Consider the following 11999-nt stretch of genomic DNA (forward strand, 5'->3'; position numbering starts at 1 on the left):
TCAATGGGCTCGTATGTTCTATGTCCTCAGCTTTTTTCCATTTCATCTTTCTAGTTGTTCATTTCTATTGTATTTTATAAAAGCATCAGTCTGTGACAGTTTGGAAATGTTTAAAAGTGGTTCTTCACCATGGATACACTGAGAAGTACAAATAGCAATTGGGACGACCCTTAAAGCAAAATATCAATAGATACTACTTCTCCATGATCAGTGACACTCAAGAGAGTTTCCTCTATGGATATTACTTCTAATTCAAATACAAAAGCAATCACCCTTAAAATGGAAATTGGTAATGATAAATAATCATACATACCCTCTTCAGTGAAGAATTTTTCTACAGGTGCCACAAACTGGTTGATTTCATTAAGTTCCTCTTGGCCAACTTCTGGAAAGGGGAAAACTTCTTTCTAAAAATGATACACATTTACCAAAAATTTAATTTTTAGCAACCTCCCATCGTGATAATATCAGTCAAAAGGGAAGGAAAAAGAACCGCTAAATTCCATTTGGTGGGCAGGGACATTATTCACTTAAGGAATTAGAAGACAAACCTCAGAGGGTGCTAAGGATGCAGGAATCCTACTTTGGACGCCACCACCTGGGTACATCCTCCTTCCCAGCTAAAGCAGGTTTAGTCCTGATTTTGATCAGCTTTCCTTATCAATAACAAGTTACGATGACTGTCCCACGAAATAAATTTCAAAAGCCGTGGGTTCCGTCCTGGCTCTGCAGCTTGCTAACTGTGTGGCCTCAGCCAAATCCCTTCACCTCTCCACACTTCCATTTTCTCACCCATAATATGTAGGTAAGATTTACTCAAGGTCGTCGTAAGGATCTTGGAAGATAATGGATGTGCAAAAGCTCTTTACTAAAATTGTAACAATTTTTTTTAATGTTATTTTTTTTTTGAGGAAGACTAGCCCTGGGCTAACATCTGCCACCAATCCTCCTCTTTTTGTTGAGGAACGCTGGCCCTGAGCTAACATCCGTGCCCATCTTCCTCCACTTTATATGTGGGACGCCTGACACAGCATGGGTTGCCAGGCGGTGCCATGTCCGTACCCGGGATCCGAACTGGCGAACCCTGGGCTGCCGAAGCGGAATTTGCAAACTCAACCGCTGCACCACCGGGCTGGCCCCTAAAATTATAAAATTTTACGTTAGTTATTTTGTGAGTTCAAAGATGCTGCCACTGACAAGATCATACCGTGGTGACAAGGTCTGACATCTCACCAGGTTCTTGTCCATCCACACATTCCAGCCTCGAGCCCTCTGCTCGACGACATCTGCTACTTGTGCTGGTCATGCCAGGTAGCAGGGTCACGGGAGGAGGCCCAGTTACGAGGCTGATCAACCTGAATTCAGTCCAGGCTCTGCCACTTCTTACAGTGTGACTTGGGCAAGTGAACCTTTCTCAGTGTCAACTCTTCTTGTTATAGATGATACCTCAGAAGGTAGCTGTGAGGTTCAAAACAGATAATGTGTCCCGGAACATGAAGTAACTGTAATTATTTGTGCCAGATACTGGCTCTGCTCTCGTATCCACCTCACAGCCTGGAAACCACTTAGCTTGAAGTCTCTGTCTCAAAGCGGTCAGTGAGTGGCCAATGTTTCTGACTGGCCCAGGATTCCCCACTGGGCCATCACTATATGTTGCTTGAAATCATCCTGCTGTGTCCTTACCCCTTCCGGCTTTTGGGGCTCCAGCTACCCCTCTGGCTGCCAATACGACATGACTATTTGGATTTGGACCCACAGCTGCTGAGAAGTGATGTCCCCTGGGAGCCCTGCCTCTCCTCACAGCACCTCTCACCAAATGACTCGAGAAAGGTCTTCAGAGCAGAGGAGTCCTCAATTTCCCCCTCCAGCCTGTCTATCTAATCAGCCACCAAAGCCTGCCCACTCTGGCAATACGCCCCCAAATGTTCTCTCCTCTCAGGCCCCAGGACTCCAGGCTTACAGGTGCCTCCCTGTCCAAAAGCGACAGTTGACTTAAAGGAATCCCTGCCTCCAGGCCATCCCTGGCCCTGCCCTCCAAGTGGTCTAGAAGAAAAATAGACCGAGACTCTCATCACTCTGCAGCCTCTCGGAACAAAGACAGAGCCTCAGCTGAATATACAAACCCATCTGGGTTTCATCTGGGCCTTGTGCAATGGATTGTGTTAGAGGAAGATTATTCTGGTACCAATGAGCACGCCAGATGAGAAGAGAACAGCCTGGCAACTAGCTGGCCTTCAACTATAGCCATAAGATCAGTGCTACAGGGAGAGAGAGGTCTCAAGTGCATGCAGGAATGAATCTGTGGTAGCAATGTTCAAAAACCGAATGTAGTGTGGGCTTCAATTTCTACCAGCAGTTTTTAAATTTTTTAAAGCAATGGAACCTGTTTTTCAAATAAATCTAACGCAAAAACCAAATATGTGAAACAGATAACAGCCAAGCTGCTCTGGTTGAGGCTGCGGATGGGGAGGTCACCCAAAAGCCTCCCACTCAGCTCCCCACTGGTCCCTGCAGTAATATGGGGGCACTTCATGAACAGCGAGCATCCAACAGAGGGCAGAGTGACAGCTACTGGCCCAGATGATCTTGAAGGGCTCTTTCTATTCTAAGCATCTCAGATGACACATTCCTGCTCAAACCTCAGTGATGCTGGCCCGAATCAGAGCCACAGAGTAGAGATGCTTAAAAGTGGTCAGATTCTAAATACAACCTGAAGGTAGAGGAAATCTGATTTGTAGTCAGATTAGATGTGGATTATGAGAATGAGAGGCATCAAAGGCGACTCCAGGTGTTTGGCCTGAACAAGTAGAACAGAGTGGCCACCATCTACGATAAAGAAGGCTGGTGGGAGGAACAGGATTGGGTGGGGAGACCAGGAGCTTGGTTTTGAATGTGGTTACTTTGAGATGTCTGTTAGACGTCTAAGTGGAGCTTTTGAGTAGAAAAGTAGTTATCAATAGTCTGGAGTTCAGGGGAGAAATCTGAGCTGGAGAAATAAATTTGAGTCATCAGGATATTGACACCATTTAAAGCCATGATACTAAATTAGATCAAAGGAAGGGTTGTAGACGAAAAGAAAAGTCTACAGACTGAGCCTTATAAAACTCCAACTCTGACTGGGCTAGTTAGAAACACTGGCCAATGTTTACAGGTTAAGGAGCCAAGAAGGAACCAGCAAAGGAGACTGAGAAGGATCAGTCAATGAAGTAAAGAGAAAAACCAGGAGAGAATGGTTTCTTACAAGCCAGGAGTGATGAACTGTGTCGAATGCCAATGACGGGTCAAGTAAGATGCAGAATGAGAACAGACCACTAGATCTGACAACGTGGAGATCACAACTAACTTTCACGAGAGCAGTTTTAGGAGAATGTTAAGGACAAAAGCCTGACTGGTATGGGTTCAAGATGCAGCAGAGAGGGAACAACTGATGATGCAGATGAGAAAAAGAGAATTATTGAATGGATGCCCTTGAGTAGGTGAGAAGGCATGGGGTCTAGTGACGAGGTTGGCATTTGCTAGGAGTAGAGTGCTCATCCATAGTAGACCCTATGGGCACACATGCGGGAAGGAGGAGGTAAATGTGGTGGAAGTTCTCAGCTGGCTGCACTTATTTTTTCAATGAAACAAGAAGCAAAGTTGACAGTTGAGAATGAGGATGGGAGAGGTGGTGCAAGAAGCTTGGAGAAATAAAAGCATGGAACATCTGTGTTCTTTCTTCACCAATGTGCTAGGAGGCATCATCACAGGATAGAGCACCACACAGCCCCAGGTTCCGGGAAAAATGGTTTCCCAAACTTTAAAACTCAGCTTCGCACTTCCTAGCAGGGCAAACCACTCTTAGTCTGAGTTTCAGTTTCTGCATCTGTAATGCCTGACAGATTAGAGGAATGTTCTAAAGAGAAACCAGTGAATAACTCCTTAAGTAGTAAAGTATCAGCCAACACTTCAGCCAAGTTCAAAGCACTTTACACAAATTTCTTCTTTGGTTTGCAGGCACCTTTAGGAGGGAGCAAGTATTGCTTCCACTATTTTGTAGATTAGCACACTGAGGCACAGAAAAGCTAAGGGACTAGCCCAAGATTACAAGACTCGTAAGTGGGGAAGCCAACAGCAACTACCTACTCCGCTCTTTTTTGCATATGCACAGCACCTTACAGTTTAAAAAGCATTTCCACGCACTATATATCTCACTGGGGCTTACGACACATCTTTGAGGCAGAACACGTCACTTGAAGGGTGAAAGAACTGGGGCTCAAAGTCACAGAGCCAAGGTCAAATCCAGTCTTCCAACTATAAGAGGATAGGGAGTGCTTAACAACCAAGCTGTTACTGTTGGGTCACAGCTGGGTTACTACTAGTCTGTACGACCCGTGGAAGGGCTAAGGTGAGGAAAGCACCTTGGAGCCAGACTTCTAAGGAAGCTTAATGGCAAGGTGAGGCGCTGGGGCTGAGCTGTGGACGCCCAAGGGCCGCTGGAGGCTGAGAGAGGAGCGGCGTGGTCTGAGCTGTGTTTAGGAATCAGAGAAGAAGCCCCGCACAGCAGGGCGCCAGAACGCCGAGCTGAGGGTTGCATCGCCTCGCCTAGAGCTTCCCAAATCGACCTGCCAAGAATTTGCTAGAATACTTGTCAAAACCATGAGTTTCAGGACTCCCTGCCCGGGAAAGGTTCTAGCGGGACTCAGGAGTCTGGAGTTTTAGTTCGCCCCGCCCCTCAGGTACAGTGCTCAGGCAGGTGTGGGAACTCCGACAAAGCTGACCCCCGTCTCTCCTGATAGACGCGAAGAGCGCGGGGCAGAGAGCACGGTCGGCCCGGACTCGGGGTTACCTTCTCGATTTTGCCCAGAAAGAGCTCCTTGGCGAAAGCTCGGCTCGGCGGACTGGTGCGCAGCGCGCGGTGGCTCGCGGTGAAGGCCACCAGGGCCCGGCAGGAACGCGCCGCCGCCGCCGCACGCAGGAAGAGCTCGCAGCCGCTCATGCTGCCCGCAGTCGTCTGCACCGCCGCCTCGGCCTTACTCTCATCGCCTCAGTCACGTGCACCTCGGTGGCGCCACCGGATGACGCCACTGGCCGCGCCCTGGCCACCCCGCCCGCCGCCGTTGCACTTGCGCAGGTCCCGAGGGCGGGGCCTCCGCCATCCCGCCGGTTTTGTGCTCCGGCGTGGGGTGGCGGCGGGGTGGCGGCGGAGCGTCTTCCAAATACCAGCGGTTGTTCGTATAAATGGCAGCCAGGGGAAGCTCCTCGGGGGTGCGGGAACCTAAGCGGCAGCCTCCGCTTTTTCCCTCTTTCCGGCTGGGCGACGAGGACGTGGTAAAACTAAGGCAGGGAATGGGAGTGTTCCCGGCACACTGGGTTCTTGTCCCCAGGATGGGAAGCAAGAGAGACAACAAACGGGGGTAGAAGAGTACAAGCTGAGTAGCTTGTGCACAGGAGAGGCGCCAGGGAGCCGTGCGGGAAGGAAAGGGGCAGGCGACCAGCTTCGGGGAGCGGGATGGCTGGGCCACTCCGGCAAAGGCTGGGCTGAGCCTGCGCATGCGCCTGTGTTTGCGCCTGCGCCGTCCGGGCGCGCTGCTGCCGGCGCGGGAGCCTCGACCCGGTGCCGCGCTCCGCATTGTGAGGCGGGGCCCTCAGATGGCCGGTCTGCTTAGGCTGGTTCATGTGTCAGGAGGAAAATTCACTCTGTTGGTTACCTCTGGAGGGGAACGCGGTACGAGTAATGTTGCCTTTTGTAAGTGGATGGTGGCTGCGTGGGGACTCGTTTTGTTTTGCTTCATAGCCTGCATACGTCTATGTTCCGTACGGGGTTTTTGGAAGAGGGAAAGAAAAGGAGTGTTCTGCCCTAGAGAGATCTGGATAACTGGGTCACATCTGTCCCTGGGAAGCCCCAGGGGAAAGGGCAGGCGCGGGCAGAGCGGCGGCCGAGGGCGCCGGGCGGGGTCGGGCGGGACAGGCCGGGGGTCGGGGCGTCCCCGCGGGGCCGAGGTCGCCTCTCGAGGCCGCCCCCGGGGGGGTCTCCTCTGCTGGCCCCCTGCGCTGTGCCGGGCCGGATGGCGCTGGACCGGCCCCTCCGTCGTGTGAGCTCCTGGAGGCCAGCGCGCAGTCTCAGCCTCCACCGGCTCGGTCTGGCCCGGGAAAAGATGACCTTGTTCGGGTGCAGACCGGGTGGCACAACATCAGGGAAAAAGAGCTCAGCAACTTTTCTTGGTTGCAAAATATTTGAAGCGTCTTCTGCAAGCTGTGTTGTCTCTTTTGTCTAACTTTGAAAGACTTGTCACCTGGTTTCTTCATCAGGGGTCAGCGTTTTGCCTAATTTCAGCGCCCAGCTTCGCAAGAAGGCGTTTGAAAGCACTGCCTTTGTGAATTAATCCCAAGCGCGAAACAAAGATGATATTGTGGAAAGTGGGCTTCAACTTTAAACCCCTGTAGCTTTTGCCGAAACAAATGTAGTCACATCAATCAAGTAATCTGAGACTGTGTCACATCGGCTTAGTGCCCAGAGGTCACCGTTGATTAAACAAATGAGAAATTCCGTGGCACCTTTTCCAAAACGAAAATTAGAAAAATTTTAATCATAATTTCTAAGTATTCTCGTAGAGTGTGGTGGGAAAACATTTCTGAGTTCCACTACTTTGCCAGTTTCTAATTTGAGTTTTCTCATCTGTAAAAATGAGCATAATACCATCTATCTCAGCGGACCCTGTGAGCATCGAGTAAAATAATCCTTATGAAAGCATCTGGCACAGTAAATGGTCAATGTTTTATAGTAATAAAAATGGAAAATGGTTACACTCTGACATTCCCTCTTATACTTGAGTATTCACCTCTGAGAAATAGGATGCCGTTTTTAAACAGCTTGCTTTAAACATAGAATTTCCCATATTCAGTGTTTAAACACCCTCACTGAGTCTGTGTGAGTGTCTTTCCCGTGTGATCGCGTCAGTGTGTCTGTTCCCCCACATAACTCACCGGCACACGAGCTGGCTCGATCCCGGCCATAACGTTAGTGCCAGTAGACCAGGGTGCATGGCCTTGGGTCTCAGGCACGTTGTGCGAGTAGAAAACTACTCTCCTCAGTGTTCAAGCTGCAAAATCGGAAGCTGATGGAGAAATTTACACAGGATTGGAGAGAAGGGTTAGATTTGTCTCCTGTTCAAAGCCTACAAGATCAGTAATGAGTTGGAAAAATGAGAGTCTAGTCAAGGTTGCTGCCTCATAGTAGTCAATATCCTCATAAAAGGTCTCACAAATAAGTTGCACAGATTTTTATCACCAGTTTATTTCCTGCTGAGAGAGAATGGTTGACACCTTACTGTCTAGAGATCAAACACCTGCATGTAGGGAGATGTCCTTCAGCAGATACTCTGGTTTCATACGCTAAATTATGCTGTCTGCTATTACTTCCTTTTGACGTATATTCGTTCCCATTTGGTGTACATTAGTTATTATGGAAACATGGAAGTCAGTGACATGTTGAAAACCACAAAGGTAATGTGGCGTTATGGGTTGAATTGTGTACCCACAAAATTCGTTTGTTAAAGTCCTAACCCCCAGTACCTCAGAATGTGACCATATTTAGAAATAGGATTTTCTGTTGTGTTCCATTGCAGATGTAATTAGCCGAGTTAGGGTGAGATCATACTGCAGTAGGGTGGACCCCTAATCCAGCACAACTGTGGCCCTTGTAAGAAGGGGAGATTTGGACATACATATGCATGTAGGGAGAACACCATGTGAGGATGAAGGCGGAGACTGAGATGACACTTCTACGAGCCAAGGAATACCAAAGATGGCCAGCAAACCACAAGAAGCTGGGAGAGAGGCCTGGGACAGATTCTCTCAGCCCTCAGAAGGAACCAACCCTGCCAACACCTTGATCTTGGACTTCTAGCCTCCACACCTGTGAGACAATCAATTGTTGAAGCCGCCCAGCCTGTGGGTCTTTGTTACGGCAGCCCGGACAGACTAAGACAAGAGTATTGTGATTCTTGGCACACAGCGTTCTCAGGAGTAAATAGTTCATAGTAGTGACCACAGGACTGGGGCTGTGTCTTAGGATCCATGCCTACACCTGGTGCTCCTCTGCTGTGGTATGGAATCAGTAGTCTCCTAAATGATAGGACCCTGGCATAAACATTTTGGGAAAGTCCCTTAGACTACACAGCCTGTACCATAGGTAGGAAAGATAGCAAGATGTAGGAAAGAGATTATGGACTAGGAATCATAAGAGATCTAGTCCCAATTCTGCCACTTATCAGCTGTGTGATTGTAGGCAAGTACCTCAATTGTGTTGTCTGTGACTTGGAGGCATTGCTGTGGCAGAGACAACTAGTAATCAAAAAATTGTGCCCGCTTCCTCAGTGTGCAGTTGTCAGCACGAGGCAGCTGCCAGCCAGTGACTACACCACAAAGTCCCCCTACATCCAGATGACATTCTCACCAATGTAATGTGAGTGAAAGTAAAAAGCCTGTTAACGTGAGCAGGAAATATGTATTGTATTAAGCCACTGACATTTTGGGTTTATTTGTTACAGCTGCCAGTGTTAACCTACGTTTCAAAGAAAACACTATAAGGTACAGAATAAAGAGTTATCATTACTAGGGGCCAGTCACATTCATCAGGCAGATTAATTGATCCCCAAGCAACCACATTGTTATTATCAAGTCCTGTCCTGGTCATTGGAGACAGTGTCCTCAAAGAGGGTGATAACAGCAGCTAATATTTAATGAATGCTTTCTCTGCCAGGCACTGTTTCATGTACGTTACATGCGTTATATTATTTAATCCTCCAAACGGACCTCTGAATTCAGTGTTGTTACTTTATGTCCATTTTACAAACGAGAAAACAGGCGCTGAAAGGTCACACAGCCCTAAATAGCAAAGCCAGGCCTGGACCCTGCCCGACAGCTCCTAGAGCCTGTATGTTCTTTTTTCTTCTTCTTCTCTCCGAAGCCCCCCAATACATAATTGTATATTCTAGTTGTAGGTCCTTCTGACTCTGCTATGTGGGATGCCATCTCAGCATGGGCTTGATGAGCGGTGCCATGTCCGTGCCTAGAATCCAAACCAGCGAACCCCTGAGCTGCCAAAGTGGAGCGCAGGAACTTAACCACTTAGCCCCCGGGCCGGCCCTGAGCCTGTGTGTTCTTATCCCTACTGCCTTCCTGAACGTGGAAGGTGAGCCTCAGGCCAACAGAGACTTAGACACGCAGCCCTCTCTCTTCTCCATTATTGGTGTTTCGTAAGACAAGAGGGCTCAAGGGCTGATGCACATAAAAAGCCAATACTATGGCACTGGCTTTTGAAAGAAGAAAAGGCTTTATTGCAGGGTCCACCAGCAAGGAGATGGGAGGCAAGGTTCTCAAATCTGATCCAGGGTTTGGGGCAAAATTTAAGAGGTTAGGGGGACAGGCTGGTATGCGGTAGTGTTGGGGGGGACAGGTTTTTGAGTGGAGGGCTTTAAGCACTTATCGTAAGGTGTAGAAGCGGCTTTAACACTGGATCTTCCTAGACAGGGGACTCTACTTTTTTTTTTTTTTCTGAGGAAGATTAGCCCTTAGCTATCATCTTCCCGTCTTTCTCTATTTTATATGTGGGATGCCTACCATTGCTAAGCAGTGCTAGGTCTGTGCTCTGGATCTGGGCTGGTGAACCCCAGGCCGCTGAAGCAAGCACTTGAACTTAACCGCTAAGCCAGCAGCCAGCCCCATGGACTCCTCACTTCTGAAGAGAGTTTTGCTTTCCAGTTCTGGTCGTGTCCCAGTCCTTTGGCTCTGTGAGGGGAGAATCTTTGTTTCCGGGTGTTATTTCAGAACAAAATTTTCTCCTCTGTACCTGCTCCAGCTACATGGCTTGCTGCCCCTGAAATGCAGGTTTAACATCCTGTTGTTAAGATGGGCCACTTTAAAGTGGTCCTGTGGTTGTGTTGACTGATCTGAAATATGGTCACATTACTCTAACAGATAGAGGTGGGGGACTGGAATTGGCCACCCCAAGATACCTCTCTTTGGCATGAGGATTATTTGGGCTGGTTACTTTTAAAAAACTGCGGGCATGAGAGAAACTCTGAGAAGTAGAAGTTACCCTTTGTTAAGAGACATTTACATTTGTAAAGGAAATCTCCATCTGTAGAGGTGTCTCCCTCTCTGTAGCAGGAAGAAGTGGGGATGACCTTATCTCCAGAACTCTTATCAATGCAGAAGACGAGGACTTAAATCTGCATAATAACCTTACTCTTGTTTACTGTGCTTTTCTGGTGACCTCCCATGACTGACTCCCCCCACCCCCAACATCCTCCTTTGTCTTTAGCCAAGGGTGGTATTTAAGGGGAGAGCTTCTGCTATTTTGGCGAGTTGCTCAGTTTGCCTGAGCCTCTCCCATGTATACATGTTATAAAGCTTTTTTTGATTTTCTTCTGTTATTCTGTCTCATGTGAATTTAACTCAGCCTCTGGCCAGAAGGACCCAGAGTGGGTAGAGGAAATGTCTTCCTCCCCTACAGAGGTCAGAAGCCCCATGCGGCCTTGCTTTCACTCTCCACTTCTGCCAGTTTGTTGGGGAGGATGTCACCCACAGGCAAAGACTGCAGTGGGCATCAGGCACAGCATTTGGTACATGGTGCTCATTCTACGTGTATTCTGTCCTTTCTTTCTTAAGTGTAACTGTCAGTCTGAATATTTTGGACTCACTGAACAGGTCTAGCAATGTATTTTCAGACAAGACATAGTCATCCTGTTTTCCCCCTCCACCCCCAACCTCATGCCTTGGGAAGTCATGTCTTCTCCCTGAGTTTCAGTTTCCTCACCTATAAAATGATGAAATCAATACAAAACATGGATTTGTAATGAAGATTAAGTGGACTAACATTAATTGGCTCCTCCTACTCCACCCACCCTAGATTTTAGAGTCTAGCAATCCAGCTATTTGGGGAAAAAAGCATAAAAATAGGGGCTTTTAAGTTTAGACTTGGTCCTAATGATGACGGTCAAAATCTCAGGAGACCTGAAATAGTAACAGATTAACCATGACAAAAACAAAATACTCTTGATTTTCCCCTATGTTTCAAAAGCCAAAATAGACTAAGATCCAAGTTCTAGAGCATGTAGCCCCCACTATTACAGTATGAAAGCATTTAAAATAACACAAACGCTGCAGTGAAACTGCCAGAATTCCCAGAGCAATTGCTGTAGTGTCAGAAAGAGCCAAGTCATCACATTAACGCACTGAGGTCTTTATCTGTTGGCACAAAAGCCAGTAGAGCCTGAAATCTTATTTCAAGATGGCCAGGTGGCAGAGCCAGCATGGAAAAACCTTAACTGTGGCAAAGTGCACATAAAGAAGATGCAGTGCCAGTCCTTGCTAAAGGGACTTACTGTGGAATATTCCTCTTCTCCTCCAACAAATAACCACCAAGAAACATATTCGGGAAAGCACAATTCATCCCCTCATGCCTGCAGTAGGGGACTCCTGACACACAGCAGGTCTGCCTGGGCCATTGCCAGGGTTGCGGCAGTCAGCCTCTTCCCAGAAAGCCCTTGGGGCTCCAGTGGTGACATCTGGCACTCAGCACCGACATTTCTTTGAAACTAATAAAAATATTTTTTTGTAATTCTCCAACCAGTTACAGTGGGACTGCAAACGAGATAATGCAGTGCGACGCAGGGGCATTCATTGTAATGGTTCACCCACTGAGCATGGAAGGGACACAGTTCAGGCTCCCAGTCAGTCCCTGCGTTTCAAAAAGCTTTCAGTGCTTACTCAGCGCGAGCTGATGAAGAACAAAGTGTGCTCAACATTAAAGCTTAATAAAAATATCTAGCAGACGGGGGGCTGGCCCCGTGGCCGAGTGGTTAAGTTCGCGCGCTCCGCTCCAGGCGGCCCAGTGTTTCGTTGGTTCGAATCCTGGGCGCAGACATGGCACTGCTCGTCAAACCACGCTGAGGCGGCGTCCCGCATGCCACAACTAGAAGGACCCACAACGAAGAATATACAACTATGTACCAGGG

At 48.2% G+C, this 11999-nt stretch overlaps 1 protein-coding gene and 1 long non-coding RNA gene across 5 annotated transcripts in view; one reads left to right on the forward strand and one right to left on the reverse strand.

The window, feature by feature from the left end:
* The window catches only part of ACAD9 (acyl-CoA dehydrogenase family member 9), a 31842-nt gene extending 26278 nt beyond the window's left edge, over positions 1–5564 (reverse strand). Inside the window, exons 1-3 of one of the 4 annotated variants that reach the window (XM_070574621.1) lie at positions 4826–5525; positions 1063–1139; positions 314–407 (exon numbers count right to left, since the gene is read on the reverse strand). Coding sequence is in view for 2 of the 4 variants with exons in the window: in XM_070574620.1 (XP_070430721.1) it covers positions 314–407; positions 1063–1139; positions 1234–1306 (244 nt within the window). In the remaining 2 variants the exon portion in view is untranslated. Of the gene's footprint in view, positions 1–313; positions 408–1062; positions 1140–1233; positions 1459–4825 lie in introns of those variants that run through there. The other 3 variants (XM_070574620.1, XM_070574619.1, XM_070574622.1) reach the window with 3 other exon arrangements.
* Positions 5565–5587: 23 nt separating this feature from the next.
* On the forward strand, positions 5588–6791 carry LOC139075907 (uncharacterized). Its single transcript, XR_011526828.1, has 2 exons — positions 5588–5725; positions 6289–6791. It is a non-coding gene; the product is annotated as an uncharacterized lncRNA (long non-coding RNA).
* Positions 6792–11999: the final 5208 nt, after the last annotated feature.

Source organism: Equus przewalskii, chromosome 15, assembly GCF_037783145.1.
Source record: "Equus przewalskii isolate Varuska chromosome 15, EquPr2, whole genome shotgun sequence".
Taxonomy (NCBI): domain Eukaryota; kingdom Metazoa; phylum Chordata; class Mammalia; order Perissodactyla; family Equidae; genus Equus; species Equus przewalskii.